We start from the raw sequence: 23,271 nt of genomic DNA on the forward strand, positions 1-23,271 counted from the left end.
CTTGACCCATATTCCTGCTTCCTGTGTGTTTGAAACTTTGACTGGCTCTCTGGACTGTGTATCATCTTTAGTGGACTGCTTCTGGCCAGGAACTCTTGTGCTTCCCAAGTCCTGCCAGACTTGATGACTAAACCTTCTTTTTGTGTTGGCTACCTGAGAACTACTGGAGGTTTGAATAAAGACTTCTCATTCACTCTGTGTGTGTGTGTGTGTGTGTGTGTGTGTGAGAGAGAGAGAGAGAGAGAGAGAGAGAGAGAGAGAGAGAGAGAGAGAGAATGGGGCAGCACACCTGGGTCAGGTGATCACCATTTGTAACCTTCACTCCTGTCTTCCAACAAGCAAAGTCAATGGAGGAAACCAGATTTGCTTAATGACTGCATGATTCACTTAACAGCTGCAGGGATTCCCTTAGCAAGAATGGCAAAAAAAAGTTTGTAAAATGAGGCCCAACTCACTTAACAACTGCCTCGCTTAGCAATGGAAATGTTGGGCTTAATTGTGGTTGTAAGTGATGGACTAGCTGTAGTCAATTTGTGAATAAATAACGGAGACATCTCTCGATGAGGTGTAATGCAATAATCAGGATAATTGGAACTGAATCTCAACCCAACAACTCTAGAGAAGGCCAAGCGAAGGCTAATGGAACACAGTGGGTGCGTTAAATACTATAGACCAGAGGTCTCCAACCTTGGCCACTTTAAGCCTGGTGGACTTCAACTCCCAGAATTCCCCAGCCAGCTTTGCTTTGGGAATTCTCTGAGTTAAAGAGACTGAACACACAATATGTATATATGCAAAAACATGTTTTTTCATACCCTTCTGCCGAGAATCTGGTTGATGGCCGCGCTTTCTTTCAAAGTACATTCTGCTACAACATTCGCTCTCATCTCTTTCATGTATAACATGAAAGCGTTCAGAGGTTTTTTAATGTGAGGTCTTTTGGGCTCTTGTTCTTTCCTCTGTTCATGCTGAGGCTTCCTAAAGGGAACAGGAGGAAAGAGAACATATGGAAAGAAGAATACAATTGATACCATGCTCATTTTTAAGGGATATTTTCTACTGCATTTCAGGTGATCCACAGATATCTCCTTATTTCTAAAGGGCAATATTTCCTAGGTCAGTTCAGTGTTTCAGGCATAAAGAAAAAGAAAGAAGACAGCACACACAAAAAATAACCTCTCATTCTTATCTAGAAGTATTTCCCTCTGTTATTTGTTAAGAAGTCTCAGAGCTCCTTAACAGTGGCACACACAAATATTTCTAGATGTACTTGAATTTCTATAGCTATTATGGTATGCACACTTATAGCAGTACAGGGCTGTTTAAGAGTAACTTGTGGATAATCTAATAATTAACAATGCAAGAATCAACAAACAGAGGTGTTGGGAAGTAGAATTTCCTGTAATATGAGAATTAGAACAAGACCCAACACTTTAAACATAAATGAGACTGCTTCCATCCATCCTATTTAAATGTTATAAAATGTGTTTAGGAAATATCTGAAGAAGGAGCAGTAATAAGCTACCCCCTTTAGAAAAATAATATCCATATATCCTTGTCATAAAATAGAAAGGCAGAAAAAACAAAATTCAAGTCCCCAAAATACATATGAGGCTAACTCTGGGGATTACTGTCACTTAAAAGAGTTTTATCTCTATCTATGACCAAGTCAAAAGCAATCTAATTTTGGTCTTATTTGGCAGTGTTACGAATATGTCCCACATCTGTGTTAATCTATAACATTTAATTTCTTAAAAATTATATATTTAATTTGTATTTAATTGTGCTTTTTTAATATAACGCCTATTTTTCCTTGAAATATGATATCTTTAAACTATAGTCCTTTGTTAGGTAAATCATAAGAACACTTAAAACTGAGAATAGAAAATCAGAAAGAGATTCCACAAGTATTGCCTCCATCCAAAGAAGACATATTTGCAGTTATGCAAATATTTTTATTTCTCCATGCTAATGTGAGATAGATAAATTTTGATAATCCATAATCCATTTCACAATGCACATCTAGGTTTGAATCATATTAAAATCAGAATATCAGAAAGACTTTCATTTAACTTGATACTAAATGAGTTATCTCAGTGTAAACAGCTTCAATATTCAAGGTCAGGAGTGGGCAATTAATTTTCCCAAGGGGCCACATGAAAAGTTGGGATGTTGTGAAGGGCCAAATCAATAGGGCTGGGAAGGTGCCTCACACATGCATATATGTAAGCTGAAAAAAATGTAGCAGCCACTTTCAAAAGAACAGCAATGCAATTTTTATTGTGTGCATAGAGTACACTTATTTACATTTGATTTCTAATTTTTGATTGACCTCACATGGGATAGATAAGGATAGCCAAAGGGCCATATATTCTGGGTATGTAAAATACCTAGAAAATACAAGGCTATATTCATAACTTAGGCACATATCCAACATTTTATTTTAAGGATAAGTAGGGGAGGGGAAAGCTCTCCATCACAACTATTGACATGTCCACTTGGTTCCTGGGCAATGCAGATTAAGGATTGTTGAAAGACTTGGAAAAGTCCAACTCACACGTGCATTAAGTCACTGTCTGTGTGTGGATGCTCTTGTTTGACTTGAGGTGTTACAATTGCAGGGTGAGGGATTCCAGTTGTGTGGGGTCCTGGAGGACCTGGGATCATATGATGGGAAAACCTACAAAGGATGAAAAAGGGCATGTCTTTTTCATAATGGCAATTTTAGCATTGCATTGAACAATTATATGAATCATAAGGAAGCCTTGGAAGAAATATTTCATATTGGGTTAGCAGCAAAAATATTAGGATGCCTATATTTGACAACTAAGATATGGGCAGAATAAACAGGATTATTTTTGTCCTTTAATCCTGGAGAAATGCTGCAGTAGATATCTTGTATTATATACAAAGAAATTCAATGCCTCCAACAATTCTAAAAACATATACAGTAGGACACACAATGCTGATTTCATCCTAGACCCATCAAAATATTTTCTCACATACATATGATATTAAGGTTACCCACCACCAGCTAAAAAAAAGGAGGAATGATCATGCAGGAAGAAAATAAGATTGGGGAAAAAAATGCATTTCCTTAGGAAGCTATAACTTTCCAATAATCTAAATCCCAGGATCAATCTGTTCAATCATATTTATCTTGTCTCTATGATATGTGACTCACTCCTAAGGCACATGATACACTCACCACTCATCCTCCTGATACTATTGTCCTTCAATATTGAACATTGTCCCTTTCCCAGGTGGCTGCTTCTATAACTGATCTTTTAAGAGACTGCACACGTGCACTTTGGCCTTTTGGTATGTTATCTATTATTAGTATACATGGTATATATTATAAATGTGTGCAGGGACACAGCCTATCTATGTTAAAGATAGAGAATGCACACATTTCTGAGTGCCATGAAGAGGTGGGGAAGCTTCTGAAAAGAAGAAAAAATTATCTCATTATTACTGGGACAGCAAAGCCTCATTTTCCAAAATAACTTGCTATGTTATGTACCTGTAATGATAGTTTTTTGAGTAGTCATATGTGAATGCTCACACAAGAATTATTCACATGTGCTTACAGACTTGTTTGGAGAGGATGCTACTCCTGTGTACACAAACATTGGCATGGTTCCTACCAGGCCAAGTTTTGTGTAGCGGTTAATGTATTGGCCTAGAAATCAACCCCTCCTCATTGGGTTGTTGTTGTGGAGAAAATAGGAGGAGGAAGGAATATTAGATTTGCTATTTATAAAAATAATAAAGGTGGGATATAAATAAATAAAAAGCCACCACAACAAATCCAGTACTAAAAGTTGCCCGGACCAAATAACAGAACAAGCTATGAGAATGTATAGATGCCATTCAAAGAACTGTATTTACAGTTAATTCTTTATGAAACAAGGCTCTTTTTATAAGATGCCTATCCACATGAGCGCAGATGTAATAATGCATAGAGAAGGAAAGGCTCCAGTATGTAGAAGAGCTTATATGAAACACTTCAGAGTATAAACTGGAAAATTTTTCAATAGCAAGAATGGGTGATAATAGAATTTAAGACATCCACACTTAAAAGAAACTTGAGTTATTGCAACTGGAACTCAGCCTGACAAGAGAAGGTTTACTCCTATCTTATTTCTTAGCCTTGGTGGAATTGAGCAGGGCAAGCTTCTTAAAACCTTTAGTTTAAACCCTTTATAGACATTTTATCCAATGCAAATATTAGCTAAATGTCAAACCATGGAGAATCCTGCTGATCTCTCAAAGAGATAAAGGCTCCATTGAACATAACTACCATCACGGAGGAGGCTTGGAGGAAGGTGAGGAGCTTCAGAGTCTGCGATCCATAAAGCTTGCTCAAGAACAAATAGTGTGATGAGCCTGTTTAATAAATGACTGGTGATGTTTACATAGGTCTACTGTGTAACTCTCACCAAGCAAATAAGTCCATGCGAGGGGGAATTGTTAATTCCTACAATGCAGGTAGTTGTGAAACAGGGCACTTAAGACCATAAAGTTGGCCAATTGCCCATCACAAGAGAATGTATGAAATCTTGATGAACAGTTTTAAGGAGTTTTGAAGAAAGTTGAGATACTTTAAATCAAAATTGGGAGGAAGAAATAAATAAAAATATTGGATAAACACGGCCTGTTCAAATATGAAATTGCAGATGTTGTAATGCTTGAAAACGAACCGGAAGATTTTAGAGGGAGATGTTCCTAGTTTCCCAGTATGGTGTATGTGTGGCTCTCATCAAACAATTATGTAAGCTCTAAAAGATCCCAATTGCCACTCTGCCGAAGTTCATAATTCATGTATATACAATAAAGTAGAATGTTATTGTTTCTGACACACATGTATGGAAATGTTGAACTGAGATCTACCACTCCATTAATTCTTACATGCACTCCTGTGCAGATTTGCATGGTTACATCCAATCAAAGTAATTAGAAGAAAATATAATACTAGGAACTTGGAATTGCAATGTTGTATATAATGAAATGCAGGTTTTCTCTCTTCTCAGACATTAAAAGAGTTACACACTGAGGTGTGCCTCAAAATAGCTACTGCATACCACAAGGACTATTTGGGGCAGTTTTACACATTACACTGAAAAGGATTTTCAGCATACATCCTACCTCACGCTATCTCTTCACTTCTTTATTAATAAAAAAAAAGTATTCCAGTAAATATTAAATAACTTTTCACGATTCCAGCAGAATTTTCTGTACTTCATAACAGTGAAGCCATTCAAATTATTACAAGTTTAACAGCAGACCATTATGCTAATGTTATAAATATCTGGGGAACGTGTATAAAGTGAATAGATATAATCAAGAGCGCCCCAATGTTTTAAGATCATCATAATGAAGGTGGCGGTGGCAGTGATGGGCAACCAATTATTCTCTTTATTTGGCCAAGATTAGTTTCTCCCATCAAATATTGGTCCAGATGTGCCAGACTTCAACTTTAATATTGACAAGGATAGCATCCTTTGCATGTCAATACACTACTAAAGTAATTGCCAGAATGTGGGCAAGAGTATGTTGGTTTGCCAAATAGTGTCTGTTCAGAGATCCTAATCTGCACAGAATAAGATTATTAAACTTGGGATAAAGCTAGAAAAGATGCTGTAAAGAATGAAGCTTTGTTAAATAAAGGAGGGATAAAAAAGGGATCGACAGCATGAAAGAAAGTACTTGATGAGATTCTTAGAAAGAGAATGATGAGAAATTTAAAGAAAATAGGATTTTTTGAAGAAGATAGAAAGGTGAATATTGCTGATGCAAACTAGTTTAAACTGCTTTTCTTCTTTACTTTCTTTACTTTACTCGTTCTTGCTTTTTGTGCATAATATTGTCTGATCAACTTGGGGGGGGAGGGGCGTGATGTCATCACAGGGATTCCACAAAGACTTGAAGGAATGTTATAGTTTAAATATTGAATTAAGTCTTGGGGCTGCCTGGCCATGATCCAGGGCCACAAAAAGTATTTAAAGGAGTCCGTGTTAAAGAAAAGGTTGAGAACCACTCTAGCCCAGATGAGAATATTAAGATGGGCATATTAGTACCAACTAGTGTTGAAATATAGTATATCAGGAGAATACAACATAGGGGAACCCTGATTTAGCTAATTCTGTTAAGGCCAAATTACACTGAACTGTATTAACTGTTAAACATGACAATAGTGTCCTTGTATTAGTCTGATATTTATTATTTAGCCTCATGTAGTCCTTTTATACTTCATATGTAAAACAACCTCACATGTTGCATTAATTCATATAAACATTTTGACAGAAAAAAGTATAAGATGATAATATCATATTAGAAAAAGATTTATTGAGCCTGGCACAATTGTAAATGGGAGGAAATAAAAAGTGTGATTTAATTGCAAACAGTACATGTATCCCACACACCCAGCAAGCAAATGTGTTAATTTGTTTTTATTTGTATGTTGCATTTTACTGATATAAGATACATAGAAAATTACAGCAACCTTTGGATACACCAAGCACAGCATATAGATCCCACATTTTAATACCACAGAAAGATAAGAATGATACAAAATGATGCCACCACCAACACCTAGTTAGTGCTGCCTGCTTGCACTGAAGTTCTTTATTGTACAGCAATACAACCGTGTCTACACAGCTTCTTCTGCCTAATTATAAAATAGTTTGGAGCCTGGGAAAGGGTTTCCCATCTTGCATTCTATAGTTAAATAGAATACTGCAGAGAAAGGAGAGAGAATACAAAGCAAATTGTAAAAAGTAACGGTTTTATTTTCAGTCATTATATACAATGATTTCATTGCACTTGTGCTGACAAAACTAATACTCTCTTTGGTTTCAGTAAGATTGCTGTATCACAGATTTGATGTCTTTTAATCAGCCAATGATAATAGCAAGCTGTATATGCACAGTATTGTATATACAATATTGTACATGGAGACTTAAATGCAGTTTAGCTAATGGGGCAGAGAGAGCAAGCAAAGGCAGTCACCAGGACAAAGCAGTATAGCCAATTCCCTTCCAAGTACAGCATTCACTCCTGAGCCAGTCATTCTCCACCTACACCTACCTTGACATGGAAGTGTCGACTGAAAGTGAGGATGGGTAGGGATGCCTGAATCCACCTGAGATGGGATATACAGGCTGACCTTGCCTGAGGTCACAGAAGAAAGCAACCCATCAATTATAATGCAACAGAAGTGAATCTGCCTTTTTCCAAACACCAATAAAGAGATAACCATCTAATAACCCAAGTAGCTTATTCTTCACTTCATAAAAACAAATAAACTAGCATTTATTCTTGCTATATTATGATTATTAAAATAGTAACAAACTGGGAATCTGTATTGTTTAGCCACTCCCATGGCAGAAAGAGGAGGAGCCAAACTGGAGAGATCAGGCAGAGGGAACCAATAGCTTTACCTATTTCTGGTAAAGGGACATTCTCAAAAATCCTAGGATTCTTGGACTCGAACAAAAGCATTAACTATACGTTATATTTTAAGCAACTGTGTTTTTTCCCATGTTGTGAAGCATTGGAGAGTGTTGTTTGCATACAACAAACTGCCTGAAGCATCTTCTTGAAATCAGATCCAATGTATGTACACAGCCCAAGTTCATGCAGTTTGAATGCAAAACAAAAACTTGAAATACAAAGAAATTTCTAATATGAACTTCTGTTCTTCTGAATAGATACACGAATAGTTCAGTTTGAATTTTCAAATATTTTGAATCTTTTATGTTTAGTTTACATTGTTTTTCCCCCCATCATGAATTAATGCAATTTCTGAATAGAAGTTAACACACTTGTGTATCAACTTCAGAGAGAATAATTGAATTTTCTTTGAAAGAGTACACTCAGTTCTATTTCAAGCAGAGCTATTGATCGACAGATTTAAAAAACTGGCATTTCAAAACTGCTGGCTCTTTCTTATTCTCACCATGGCACTCTTCACACTTAAATCAACTTCTGTGCACGCACGGAAGGTTAGACCATTGCACATGTACACAATTATGCACACACAATTCAAATATCAACCATACAGTACAGCAATAAGCAGAAACGTAAGAGCATTATGTGCTGTACACTATTCACATTATCAATATTTTTAATTCTATTTGAACAAATGCACATACAAAGAAGCAAATAATTGTTAAAATTTAAAAGTTGGAACTAAATCTATTCCCACACTCCAAAAAAGCCTTCCCTAGTGTAAAAACAGACACAATAATATAAAAAAGCTTGGCCATCAAACACTTGGCTCTCTTAATTTTCTTCCAATTAAAAAAGTTTATTCAAATATTTTAGTATTTTTGACATGAAGTTTTGCTGTCTAATTTCAGCTTTGCCAAAATGACAAGAATCACTCCCAAAATAAATTGTCAAAAAAGGTATAGAGATAACTCATTAGCCCACTATTATTATCTAAAAATTACAAAAAAATAAATCACTACAATTCTTTTTTTCCTATTTGTTTATTTCTGATACACTCTTGCTAAGCAATACTGCACCTGATTACCTTTCATAAAATTTCTTCTTCCAAGCAGTCAAACTCAATTAACTCAATTGCTATTTTTTCAGCTTAATCTAAACAAAGAACACATTTAATACATTGAATCAAATTGGGCATTCCTCCTTCATAAAGGAGATTTTGACTTGAAGAATTTTACAAATTTGAATCATTTGTTACATTGAAGATAAATTAACGCAAAATGAACATACGCATCATGGCTATTTAGTAGTAATGGGGCACTCTGCATGTATTCAGTGGCACTTGTGTATTTTACAAATCCAAATACTAAGACATATTATCAGGCTCCAAACTATTCAAGCCATAGAGTCTGGGAATTGTGCAGTGGATTTCATTTAAGAACATCACATTGTTTTTAGAGTCCAATCTACTATCAGTAGGTTGCTCTGCAAAGCCAGCTATATTTCCATACTTTTTATAAATAATTGTGCTCGGTTATTTAATAAATAGAAACCTTACAATTGCTTTAAAATGAGTCATGTCTCAAGTCAACAAACTTGCACTAGATGTACATAACACAAAATACATAAGTGTGACTCAGAAGTAACAGGAAGCTCTTACCAGCCAAGTGGTGGGGTTATCTGCCCAACACTGCCAGGAGATAAGGGATAAAAGGTGGAAATATCAGGACCTGAGGGATGCCGATTCATGCCTGTTAAAAAGTACAGAATGTAAATGATCACTTTAGCCTAAAGAGTATAAAAAATAACCTGTAAGCTGCCCAAAGTCTCTTTGTAGGAGAGATAGGTGGCATTAAAAAAGGGATAAACAACCCATGATAAAACAGGAAATAGAACCATTTAACTAAAAACCTATGAAAAGAAAGATTGAGTTTGCAGTTTAAGTAGATATTTCCCCCCAACAGTGCATGCCATAGACTACTTTTGTCTACCCTAGCCTTATATTTTCCAAATTGTTAGTCCTTAACTAGTGTCATAGCCAAAATTAAAACTTAAGAATTTCATCCAACCTAGAGGATAAGTAATATAATCACAAATCTTTTTTGAATACAGACCCTTTAGAAGAGATAAATCAATGGTACTCAATTAACTTTGTACTGATGTCAAGTAGCTGATATTGATCTCGGGTAACTTACTCAGGCTGGGTCCAACTCTATGTCTTCAGGAACACTGAAGGATTGAACACCAGATTTGGATCTTTTATGAGAACAGATTAAAAGCCAGCACTTCATCCAGTGAAACAATCAGTTTCCTAGATACTATCATTTGGAATTAAATTAAATGACTGAAACTAGACACTATATTAGCCATTTCTATAATCATGTGACAAATTTGGTTAGCTTTCCTAAATAAGGATTGCAGTTCCTCAACCTGATATGATTAATAGTCAAAAAGTTAACTGGCACCTTAGTATCTATCATTTTTTTGTGAAATAAGTTTTCATAAACCAAATACATAGTCACCTCAGTAGGTAAATGTGTATACATATACCCTAGGTACAAAGAGAAGGAGGTGTCCAGAGCAAAGCCAGAAGGTCAAGCACTGCACAAGAAAGTAGATGCACCACAATATTATGCAGAACACAAATCAGAATGAGTATGACTCATTTGTGACTAGTGGAATCACTAGTAGATTATGAACAGGTATAGCACACAAACACTATAAAATCATGTAAGAGGGCAATAGTTTCATCAGGAATACCAAATTAAGCAGCTTCCAATTTTATTTGTCTTCCTGAATTAGGAAAACCTTTGTTTTGTTTATCATAGAATGGATGATGGACAGATGAATGAATTCTCAATTTTATGGCGGATATTGTTTTATTGAGGTAGGATGGAACAGAAGTGGCATCACAATTTAACTTACGTTAGGTAGCCCATTAGTGTTGTACCCTGTTTTAGACTTGGGTACAGATTCTAAGGAAGGACGAGCATTCATTTAAAGTTATAAGGATCAATGACCATCTTCCAGGATGCACAAAATAGTGTCAACAAAGGGCTAGCAAGCAATATGCTATTACCCTATATGGATGGTCCTATAGAAGATATACCTTGGGCACTTGGCCAGATCTTGTCAATCTATTTTTACCTTTACCTTCTCAAATTAAAATTGAGTTTTAAGAATTTCTGATGCAATTCCTGGAGAAAGATGTTTATGACCAAAAGAATGGAGAAAAGACAATTATACTGTAGGATCTGGCTGCAGGCTTTTCAGTACACTATGGTAGAGGCATATCACTTTAAGATGATGTTAATCCATCATGCTTTTTTCTGCTTCTCTGCTGTGGAGAGTGGAGTTGCTTTAAGGACATATTTACTGAGGGAATGCAGGTGAAGATGCCATCAATCTATCTTGAAAAGAGGAAAGGCACTTGGGAGTAGGTACTAATATCCTTACTAAAACTATTAAATACGGCAGTCATTTTATTAGTTCTTCCAAGCGTTTATGGGAAAACTTTTGCAGCATTTTTATGGCACTCAGCTTTAACATCTAATGTTAATAGATTGGTTAAGAGGTGAGTGCACAATGTTATACAGTAGTTTTTTTTTTTACAGATTCTTCTTTTCTGTTGAAAAACACATAAGCAAAATATAAATGGATTCCGTTGACTGGAAATAAGTTGCCCATTGCAACCTCACAGAAAAATAGGCCTTTATGTAAGACTCCAGTTCTTTTTTAAAAAAATACGCCTTTTCTTCAGAAGTTTGTGTAAAATTGGATTGCATTGAGTAATCAGTTGCGCTCTGCATGGCATTGTGATTACACCGCCCACCCCCTCTTTCATTGCTTGACCACTGGGCCTCTCCCCCTACTCTTCTCTCTATAGATATCAATTTCCTTCTCTCTGTACTAGGATATATATACCTACCCATTAGGTGACTGCTTCATGTGTCTGATGGAGTAGGGTCTGGCCCAGAAAAGCTTATGCTACAAGACTCGTAGTTTTTACATTTCTTGATTGATTTTCTCTCTGATTTAAAAAGGAAAAAAAAGGAAGAAGTTATATGATACACAAGTGATAAAGTAGTAGAGTTTGTGTGATTTTAATAGATTGAGAAATCATATTGAACAGCTAAATATATAAGAAGAGGCCGGGGGGATGAATGAAAGCAGCAGTTTCAGAAAGACTTATTCGATTTTGTAAATTGCTGCTTATACATTTTATATGGTTCCCTTGTGTACAGCTTTTATGAACTTGCTACCACTGAGGATCAGTGGTTAATTAAAAATCATTTTCAGGCCTGAAATGGTCATACTTGATATGATTCATTTATCTTCTGAGTCTCACTTCAGCTCTGACTAAGCTCCTCATCATGTCGACTCTTGGGTGCCAAGGTCACTCTTGTAATAATTAATATTTTTGGAACAGACTAAGGAGGTTTCACTGGAAATGATCCATCAATTCACACCCTCAAAAATGTAAAAAATAAACAAACCCTACTCTACAAATTCTAAAAATCACCTTAAGGATTAAAAGTAATCCGAACCCCAGATGAGCCCTATGGTCTTCACGCTCTATCTAAATTTCATATCCCAAGGAGATATGATGCTCACAAAGACCATAAAGATAAGGAAGAAACGAAAAACAAAACAAGTATCTTATTTTATATCTAAGTCCTTCATTGTAAATAATAAGAGGGACAAGTGATCAGATCATTTAGAACAGGGGTGTCAAACTGGATTTCTTGGAAGGGCCAGATCAGCATCGTAGTTGACCTCCACGGGCCGGCCAGGTGGGAAGCAGACAGGATGTGGGCCCAAAAATGAGTCACAGCAGGGTCACCCTCCCCACATCCCATTTTGGCCAGCAGGCTACTGCAGGAGACCACCCATGCCAAAAATTGGCCATGCGGGGGCTGCAGGTGGCCCCTCATGCCCCATTTTTGCTAGCAAAAATGACTGGCCCACTGACTGTGGGCCAGTCCTTTGCAATTTCCAGGATGGCCCCATGGGCTAGGTCTAAGAAGCCCGCAGGCCAGATTTGGCCTGCAGATCTTGAATTTAACACCCCTGGTTTTGAAGGACCAACTACAGTATAAAATTCAATTAAGAAAGTGCAATTAATGAGAACTCCATTCTTCTTGCAGCTGCCTTATATAAACATCCAGCCAGCCATTCAACTATACAGGAAATGTTCAAAACTACTTGTCTGCACTTACTAGCTATGCTCATACTCACCCCTACACCAAGTAGCAAGGAGCAATAAATTAATTGTGTACACGGCGAATCTTATTTTGCTTTATAAATCTTATTTTGCTTGGTTTATAATCTCCTTCACCTTTTATTAAATCTCCTACAAACAACACATCCAATTATTATTTTCCTTGAGGTCTCAGTATATTAAAAGTTTAAAGAAATCTGTGACCTAAAAATCACTTTAATTCTTAATAAAAAGACTAATGTTACTGATGCTTCATAGGGTAATGTTTAAGAAAAGATTTTAAAATTTTTCTTTTACAGTAGGGCATATGGGCAGGATACTATATATTAAACACAGATACTATTGAAGCCACATAGGCAAATTATCCATTCCATAGTACTTTTCTACTGCACCTACCAAGAATCACTCTAGGCATCTCCAGGCAATAGAGGCTAAATAAAAGCACTCCTTCATGTGCCAGGAAATAATATGATTAAAGATCATAAATGCTTGGAGGATTCTATGCATGCATATGCTTTAGTTTCACATTATCAGCCAAGATAAGACATCATGTGACACTATTCCTATTTACTTTGAGCTTTCAGCACAATATTAGTCTCAGTTACCGAGAGGTAATAGCTAAAACAATCTCAGATTTTTAAGAAAAAGAGTCAGAAAACTGTAGAGCTTTGGATATGTGAATAACTTGAAATAATACTATATGTCTATTTCAATTCTTCTACTTTGCGCTTCATCATCCTGAGAAGTAAAACACCTCTCGCTATTTTCATGCATATTAGATGGGGGTTTTATGCATTGCACTAAACCACAACATAGTTTGCTTTGTTTTGGCTTAGCATAAGAGTCCTTGAACTCACATAACCACTGGCAATTGCAAATAACTTTGAGAGGGGTCTCAATCACCGTTCAAAGTCACTCTAGGCATATTAGTTGAGCTCAGATCTGTAAATTCTATTATGCTTATGGATTGGTTGTTCCACTTTGTTCCTTCTCTTAACAAGGATAGAAGAGTTCTATGAACAATATTATATTCTTCAACTAATACAACACCTTTTGAAATGCCTGATAAAATCCATCATTATATTAAAAATTGTTGATTTGCTTGATCAAAGAACTGTGTTTTGTGGATTTTAATGCAGTTGAAATGGATGAAACTTTCATTTCTCAAAAATGTCTTTTCTTGGAATCAGTGCACAAAATGAGAACAACAAATAAATGAGAAGAGACTAAAGTGAGAAAGCTATGTCCATAAAGGTTCCATTTGCAACATGCTATTTATGCAAGTTAGGGTTTTCTTTGGTTGTTGCTATAAAGAGCATAAGGTATAAATGAAAAGTACATGACAGAAGAGGGGGGGGGGGGAAGAGTGATTGGTTCGAAAATGAATTCAATTTTTTCAGAAAATATTCAAAAATAAGATCTTTTTTTTCATTTAAAAATATGTGATGGTTTGTTCTTGCTTCTTCATTTCTAATAAATGCTTCAATTTTTAAAGTTGCAGGAATCTATTACTGCTTTACCTGACACACAGATTCAAATTTAATTATTACAAATAAGTGGGATATTTATTTCTTGCCTAAGCCAGCCACCATTACATTTATTTTTCATGGGAAGACACATATATTCATATATTTTTTTTCATTTGAGAGGGTAATGGTAAACCTGGAGAATTCTTGACTGAGCAATTTTTTGACCTCAATCATTTTGATTGTACAAAATATATTTTCTTGATTAGAGAATAAACCAATACTGATGGTTCTAATTATTTATAAATAGTCTCCTTCAGTAATCTAAGGGAATTGAAGGACTAGATTGTGGAGACCAAACTTTTTCTTTCTTCTATGATTACATCCCTTCTCCTTTCTCCCGCTAGCATCATCTTTTTCTTGATCATAGAAGGAACTCTGGCCACAAATGCCTGTGCTGTGATTAGAGGATTTGCAGAACAGAACACTCCCCAACCACAAGCACTATCGCTGGAATGAACTGGAAATGGTTTGCAGGCAGCATTAGCATTTGGTAGTGCAATCAAGAAGCCCTTCCACTCCCATGGAATAGAGAAGTCAGTGTAAACCACTAAGGACTTCCTCCATCACCAATTGAGCAGGCTACTCCAATGAAGGCCAGCTGCTACAGGGGAACCATTTGTGACCGGGCTTACTCAGCAAGATCCATCATGACTGATCAAGGAGAAAGAGGTGTAGATACATTACATGGACACTTAATCCTAATCCTTATAAAGTGTAATTAATATGTACACAAAGCTCATCTGACATTTTATGTATGCATTAAAAAATAAAATAAAAAACAAGGCTCAAACCATGGCTATACAGAAAAACCTTCACAAATACACTGGTTCCCCAAACTCGGTGGATAAAGCCTACCTATAGTGGATTATTCTGTAACATATTATTTAACTACTTAAATGTAGTTAAGAGACATTTAATAAAAGTTTTAACATATTACTCATACAAAAGCTGGGGGAGAGGGTCACCAAGAGCCATGGGAAGATACATGCTCAGCATTACAAGACAAGATAGAAAGACCTGCACATGGATTAGAGAACAAACAAAAGTATATGATGTCATCAAGAAAGTAAAAGAATTGAATTGGAAACAGGCTGGTCACAGAGCAAGAAGAACTGATGGCAGGTAGACCAAGGTAGTCATAGAATGGATCGCACTTGGTAAAAAGCATCCATGAAAGAGGCATAAAACAAGATGGATCAACAACATCAGGAAGTATTGCAGACCCAATAAAGAAAGCTCAGGACTGTATTGGCTGGAAACATGCAGAAGAGGCCTTCATCGTGCAGTGGACAGACAGTGGTAAAATGGTGATAAAATTGCGCACTAGTTTGTACAAGCTTACAATTATAAAACCATCACATGTTTTATATAACTGACAATATTTACTTTAAACGATATTATCTTTCTCTTTCAGTTTCCAGAGAGGTAGTAATGTTACAGGAAAAATACAGGCTTCTGTTATTTTAAAGTCTACATTATTAGGGCATCAACTTCTTTTGATCAAGGTATGTCTCTTCAAATATATGAAGCATTAGCATTTATGGTTTGTTCATGGATGGAATAAATTAGAAGGAAGTTAAATGTAGGAGTTAAATACAGAGATAAGAACATAGGACACCCATTTAAAAAAAACAACAACTGGCAAATTATTCCTGCAGTGATGCCTGATTAAGAAATATAGAAAAAAATGAGGCATTGTTTTTAGATTATGATACAGGTGAAACTCAAAAAATTAGAATATCGTGCAAAAGTTCATTTATTTCAATAATGCAACTTAAAAGGTGAAACTAATATATAAGATAGACTCATTACATGCAAAGCAAGATAGTTCAAGCCGTGAGTTGTCATAATTGTGGTGAGTATGGCTTACAGCTCATGAAAACCCCAAATCCACAATCTCACATAATTAGAATATTACATGCAATCAATAAAACAAGGATTGTACATAAAACAATATCAGACCTCTGAAAAGTATAAGCATGCATATGTACTCAGTACTTGGTTTGAGCCCCCTTTGCAGCAATTACTGCCTCAATGCGGCATGGCATGGTAGCTATCAGCCTGCGGCACTGCTGAGGTGTTATGGAAACCAGGATGCTTCAATAGCGGCCTTCAGCTCTTCTGCATTGTTCTGTCTCATGTCTCTCATCTTTCTCTTGGCAATGCCCCATAGATTCTCTATGGGGTTCAGGTCAGGCGAGTTTGCTGGCCAATCAAGCACAGTAATCCCATGGTCATTGAACCAGGTTTTGGTGCTTTTGGCAGTGTGGGCAGGTGCCAAGTCCTTCTGGAAAATGAAGTCAGCATCCCCATAAAGCTCATCTGTGGAAGGAAGCATGAAGTGCTCCAAAATCTCCTGGTAGATGGCTGCGTTGACTTAATGGACTCAATGAAGCACAATGGACCAACACCAGCAGATGACATGGCTTCCCAAATCAACACAGACTGTGGAAATTTCACACTGGACTTCAAGCATCTTGCAGTGTGTGCCTCTCCATTCTTCCTCCACACTCTGGGTCCTTGGTTTCCAAATGAGATGCAAAAGTTGCTCTCATCAGAAAAGAGGACTTTGGACCTCTGAGCAACAGACCAGTTCTGTTTTTCTTTAGCCCAGGTAAGACGCTTCTGACGTTGTTTGTTGTTCAGGAGCAGCTTGACAAGAGGAATATGACATTTGAAGCCCATGTCCAGGATCCGTCTGTGTGTGGTGGCTCTTGATGCAATGACTCCAGCCTCAGTCCATTCCTTGTGAAAGTCCCCAACACATTTGAATGGCCTTTCCCTGACAATCCTCTCCAGGCTGCAGTCATCCTGCTGCTTATGCACCTTTTTCTTCCACACTTTTCCCTTCCACATAACTTTCTATTAATGTGCTTTGATACAGCACTTTGGGAACAGCCAACTTCTTTTGCAATTACCTTTTGAGGCTTTCCCTCCTTATGGAGGGTGTCAATGATGGTTTTCTGCACAACTGTCAGGTCAGCAGTCTTTCCCATGATTGTGATTCCTACTGAACCAGACTGAGAGACGATTTAAAGGCTCAGGAACCCTTTGCCGGTGTAATGGCTTAATTAGCTGATTAGTGTGGGACACTTTGAGCCTAGAATATTGAACCTTTTCACAATATTCTAATTTTCTGAGATTGTGGATTTGGGGTTTTCATGAGCTGTAAGCCATAATCATCTCAATTATGGCAAATCACATCTTGAACTATCTTGCTTTGCATGTAATGAGTCTATCTCATATATTAATTTCACCTTTTAAGTTGCATTACTGAAATAAATGAACTTTTGCACAATATTCTAATTTTTTGAGTTTCACCTGTATATACTACACTGGAGGGTTCTACTTTATATCATCACCTTCATTTAATGACCCCATAATCCCTTGCAGGATGGAGTCTGGGCAACTGAATGGAGCTGAGTGTTTACTGGCCAGATGCCCTTCCTGTTGCCAATGTGGAATTATATTCAGCAGATATATTCTCATCATGCCAGAGAGAGAAATACCTGCCCCTACCTAGGATCAAACTCACAGCCTCCTGATTGTGAGGCGACAGCTCCACCTCTAGGCCACCATACCACTCATTCTACTTTATTTTATAAACATTATAAAATCTACAAAGATACAGCACAATGATTAGATGACCTTAAACAGAGAAACTAGTTTTACACTTGGAATGAGGTTTGCAAAGCAAGAGAAGTAAGATAAACAAATCATTATTGATCACTGCATGGTCTCTCATTTTAGCCAACAGTGTTGCACAAAGATGACTAAAAACACCCATGAATCGGTTTTTGGCCATCAATAGGCAGTTGGCATATTCTGCTATCCAGAGAGATGTGAAGTTGATATAAATATAATTTTGGATATGATTCAAATGGCTACTTACTGATGTAAATATATTAGAAAATATAAATTAGGCAATTCTTTTCAAAAACATTTGATCAAGTTAATCTTACTAAAGTGCCTGAGAGCAAATTGAAACTATCTAGTCAAACTATCTAGTCAAGCAACTGCCTCATTTAGGGACCATTTGCAGTTATGACAATGATAAAAAAAAATAACTTTGTGACCAATCCTTTCCCTTATGATCTTTGTATCTGGAAAGCAAAAGAAAGCCGAGGTACAATCCTAAGAACAGTCAGAGTTTCCTTTTGCAACCACTTTGGGTAAGGACCAAGTTTTAAAAAAAGGTAAACGAGTAAAGGATTTTACTCTGCTAGTTATTGCACATTATAGGGGGCACTGCTCATTTCCATTTCAAGGCCATTGAGCAAGCACTGTCCAAAGATAATTCTGTGGTCATGTGGCCAGCATAATGTCCCAGAGCGCTGTTACCTTCCCACTGAAGTGGTACCTATTTACCTATTCTCATTTGCATGCTGCTAGGTTGGCAGAAGCTGAGGGGAGGGGAGGAGCTCATCCCATGTGGCTCTCAGCTCTTGAACCTAGGCTGCCAGCTTTTCAACCAACAACTATAGCATCTTACTTGCTGAGCTACCATGCTGCCCTCAACAACCAAGTTACCACACCCAATAGTAGCTGAATGAGGAACACCTGTACTGCAAATATAACATTACATGAGAGGGAAGAAATTTGGATTCTTTTAAAGAAAGATTATTTTAATCTTTAATATATCATATGGCTAGTAACAGAAAGCAATAATAGCATTGTCTTTTCCTTTAACGGGACCCAAATTTTCAAAAACAACAACTCAGAGATATTTCAGAACTGGGTTCCGCTTCAAATACATCAGGACTGGAATAATCAGGAAAAATGGAAATCCTAGGTACCTGAATGCAGCAGTACTATAAGATAGCATGAAAATCCCTTAAACCCTGCTGAAGCTGTTACCTAGCCTGGTAACGAAACGTTTGGAATCCAACCCACAAGCTCGGAGAATGAACCTTCGCCCTCATAGTATGAAAACATCCTTTTTCAGCATCTGAGGCTCTCAAAAGAAAACTCGAGAGAAGATTTTCAAAAGCTGTAAAAATGGAAGGATTAGCTCACCTTGTTTTGTGCTGACATCTGAGGGGAGATGTGAAGGGTGTGTCCCTGGAGAAAAGTGTTCATCGCTGTAGGTGATGAGTGGCGTGAGAGGATGGACTGCATGGGAAGGTTGCACCACAGGGACTTTGTTGGACTGCAAACAAAAAGAAAGGCTTGAATAGCATTGCTTTCTTTCGCTTGTTTTTTCTTAAACAGGTAACAGATAATCAGAGTTGGAAGGGACTTTGTAGGTCATTTAGTTCAACCCCTCTCCCCCAGACCCTACACCATTTCTGACAAATGGCAGTCCAATCTCTCCTTGAAAGTCTCAACTGATGGCTCTCCCACAACTTCCGAGGGCAAGCTGTTCCATTGGTTGATTGTTCTCACTGTCAGAAAGTTTCTCCTTATTTCCAGGTTAAATCTCTCCTTGCTCAGTTTACATCCATTATTCCTTGTCTGGTCTACAGGTCCTTTAGAAAATAGCTTCACCCCTTCCCCTCTGTGGCAGCCCCTCAAATATTGGAAGACTGCTATCATGTCCTCCCTGGTCCTTCTCTTTATTAGACTAGCCAAGCCCAGTTCCTACAACCGTTCGTTGTATGTTTTAGCCTCCAGTGGTCACTAAGTGAACTGTTGTAAATTGAGGACTACCTGTACTCACACATGCTAACTCTCACAATAAGTGGAGATTTAAATAATGGTTTGTTGAATAAGCCACAAAAACTGTATTTATCCAGACTATCAAGCCAGTATCATGAGTAATAAAATGACTGGGTATATAAGACATGTGAAAGTAAAATCAAATAAAGCTAGGTTCAGGACAATGGGTGAACTCAACCACCCTGTCTAATTCAAAACAATAGCCATTGATCAAATATTAGTCCTCCCCACCATCCTCCCCACTATCTGCATAATAAGCAGCCAGGGATTGGCAGACACTTCATTTTGTTACTCATTTCATACAGCAAAAATCAGGTAAAGGTTCCTCTCGTACATACGTTCTAGTCATTTCCAGCTCTAGGGGCGGTGCTCATCTCCGTTACAAAGCTGAAGAGCCAGTGCTCTCTAAAGATGTATCTGTGGTCATATGGCCACATGACTAAACACCAAAAGCGCATGGAATGCTGTTACTTTCCCACAGAAGTGGTTACTCTACTTTTTACATGCTTTCAAACTGCTAGGTTGGCAGAACCTGGGACAATAATGGGAGCTCACTCAATTACGCGGTGCTAAGGATTCGAACCACCGAACTGCTGACCTTTCTGATCGACAAGCTCAGTGTCTTAGCCACTGAGCCACCATCACCCATCAAAAATCAGGTAGGAGAATATAAAAATTTGGCTAGCCATAATACATTGTAGAGCTAACATGGAGTAATAATTACAAAAGGTTAGAAACTACCCATAAAAACTTTTATCACTGCAACCACTACAAATATTGATCGTTATAGTACGTATGGCCACAAAATGCTGATTTACCAGAAGTCTGAGAATATTTTGTAACTTCATCTAATCCTACCTTGATGAGTTGTACTGGGCAGATGGGAATATTTCTAAACAAAATATTAAGAGTCAACCCATCCACTCCTCATTCTCTACAAGGTTGCTAAAGGGATTAAAAGACATTCTAGACAATATTGTACCAAAGACTTTCCTTCACAGCACACCAAGCTATTTTTTATTATTTTAAACAAAACAATAAGATCTTAAAGCAGGGGTGTCAAACTCAATTTCATAGAGGGCCACAATATAGGGTTGTTGGGCGGGGGAGTTGTGGGCATGGCTGGGGTGGGCATGGTCAGGGTCGGCATGGTCAGCTCAACATCCTGCAGCCCTCTGCCAGTGAAAATGGAGACCAGGAGGGCTGCACATGACCCTCCCGGCTTTCGTTTTTGCTGACAGAGGGCTGCAGGAGGCTGTTGCAGCTGAAAACGGAGCCTGGGAGGGCAATGTGTGGCCTTTGCGAGCTCCATTTTCACTGGCAGAGGTACCGCAGGCCAGTCCTTCATTGTTTCCAGGGCAGCCACGCAGGCCAGATCTAAGAACCTTGCAGGCCGGATTCGGCCCATGGGCCTTGAGTTTAACACCCCTGTCTTAAAGGCTCCTGTTTTAGACATTCCTGTCCAGCCTAAATACAAACACAGATCACTTGTGAGCATGTAAGTATAGGACTGCAGTCTAATACTACCAATGCTGAATCACAGAGGTCTGATGCTAAGATCAAACAACTTATTTGGCCTCATATTAAATAAAACAAATGTGCTATAAAGATCCATGGATCATAGCTAGGTAGAGACTTTTTCAAATAGGGCTCGATTCTTAGTAACTACCACAACAAGCAGTGTTCTTTGCAGTTTTAATGATGAAAAAAATGTTTTTGCAATTTTTTTTTACAATTCTTTCCAACTTCTAGTCTGCAGCCCTAGGTCTTACATCCAAATACAAACCTGATCTGACCCTACTCAGCTTTTAGCGATTGGGGTGTTATCAGTTGCATAGTGTTTTCTGTCTTCCTTAAAAGAGAAGCAATGCTCTTGCTACAAAATGGAATTCAATAGTCAAGGTAAAGGAAGTCTTCTCTGAAGCATGGAAAGAAATCAAGCTATTCTGTTGATGGGTGCAACAATCCCCTCAAGCTGAAAAGTATTAGAGTTACCACAGTAATCCCCCCTTTTCTTTCCATACATACATCTATGCGAAACATGAAAAATGTCTCAGACTCATTTGCATTATTAAATCATGTTCTTTGGTTCATTCTCCCTTTTCTGCACTCAAGAAAAAAAATCTCAGTATAATTTGAAAACACTGTGTGCAAAAACCCTTTCAGCATTCTTTGAAATAATCACAAATACACATTCATGTCGGATAGGCTTCTGGGAAGTGAAGAGAAATTCATTCCAAAATGCAGATATTGCTCATTAAACCTCCACTCATAAAATAGTGAAAACTAAAAATATATTTTTTTTTCATTGACATTATTTAAATCATATATTGTTTGTATGATAAACCATATTTCAAACACAGTACCAATATCTGTGTTTTATTGCCACTATAAAAATGCCACATTTTTTTTTAATCTGCTACTTTTTCTTTGCATACTTTCCCTTGTTTCCAGAGCACTACCTTAAGGAACTTGCATTAGCAAGTAGTATCATTTTAATGTCTGACCTATCCCTCCAGTCATACAGCTCAGAATCTTCTTCATGGATTTTTGCTAAATTATGCTATCCTTCCTCTCCTCTTAATTTTACGGTTTTCAACATAGATTTGCTTTCCTGTGGGAAGGAGATAAGAACCTGAGGATTTTAATTTAAGCTTTGGCCTTGTCTTATATTTTGCAAGAGAGAGAGAGAGCATGCACATATGTGCATGCACAAGCAGGAGAGAGAAAAAGCAGTGCCACTCATAAGTGGTTGAACGCCATTAAGCATTCGGTCCATTATTTGTCACGAAATAATAGAGCAGAATGAATTTCCATTAAGATATATGAGTTAGCATGCAAGAAATATTCTAAGTCGCAATGCATCCCCCCATTTTAAAAGAAAACACATATTGATAAACATTGAATAACTATTTCCAGATACCTATAAGACCTAATTGACTGGGTAGATTTTTTTTTTGAACAAATATATCTGAGATTATGCAAGCTGCATTCAAGGTAGATGTTTACAGCAACACATCGCCCTCAGAACATGTGAGAAGCCAACTATAACATTTGTGCTTAAGGGCAACTCCTTCCAAAACTAATTTCCAAACTAAACACTATCATTATAATGCCATTGTGTTTCTTTCTTTTCCACAAAGGGCTCTTTTTACCTTCTTTCCTTTTATAAATAAAATGATCCATTTGCTTACTTAGCTGTAGTTGATGAAATGCTAAATTATTTGAGAAGAGTATTTCTACAATTGTTGTACCCTCCCCCCTCTGTGTTATAGTCAACAGAACAGATTAAAGACAATTCTACACAAGTCGTGTAAATTGTTCATTTCTCATGCTGCTTCTAGCAGCTCCTTTAAAAATTCCAATGGTTTGGCATTGTGGCTCAGTGGTGGGATTCATTTTTTAAAAAAA

At 37.3% G+C, this 23,271-nt stretch overlaps 1 protein-coding gene across 6 annotated transcripts in view; it reads right to left on the reverse strand.

The window, feature by feature from the left end:
* Positions 1-23,271, reverse strand: part of LEF1 (lymphoid enhancer binding factor 1) — a 102,739-nt gene that overhangs the window by 25,242 nt on the left and 54,226 nt on the right. For 3 of the 6 annotated variants that reach the window (XM_026698235.2, XM_087935957.1, XM_087935956.1), the window contains 5 exons: positions 19,219-19,351; positions 9,113-9,203; positions 7,090-7,173; positions 2,558-2,680; positions 816-978 (listed from right to left, as the gene is read on the reverse strand). In XM_026698235.2, coding sequence (XP_026554020.1) covers positions 816-978; positions 2,558-2,680; positions 7,090-7,173; positions 9,113-9,203; positions 19,219-19,351 — 594 coding nt within the window. The remainder of the gene's footprint in view (positions 1-815; positions 979-2,557; positions 2,681-7,089; positions 7,174-9,112; positions 9,204-19,218; positions 19,352-23,271) is intronic. The other 3 variants (XM_087935955.1, XM_026698233.2, XM_026698232.2) reach the window with 1 other exon arrangement.

Source organism: Pseudonaja textilis, chromosome 6 (genome assembly GCF_049901715.1).
Source record: "Pseudonaja textilis isolate UNSWEBS1 chromosome 6, rPseTex1.2, whole genome shotgun sequence".
In the NCBI taxonomy this organism is placed as follows: domain Eukaryota; kingdom Metazoa; phylum Chordata; class Lepidosauria; order Squamata; family Elapidae; genus Pseudonaja; species Pseudonaja textilis.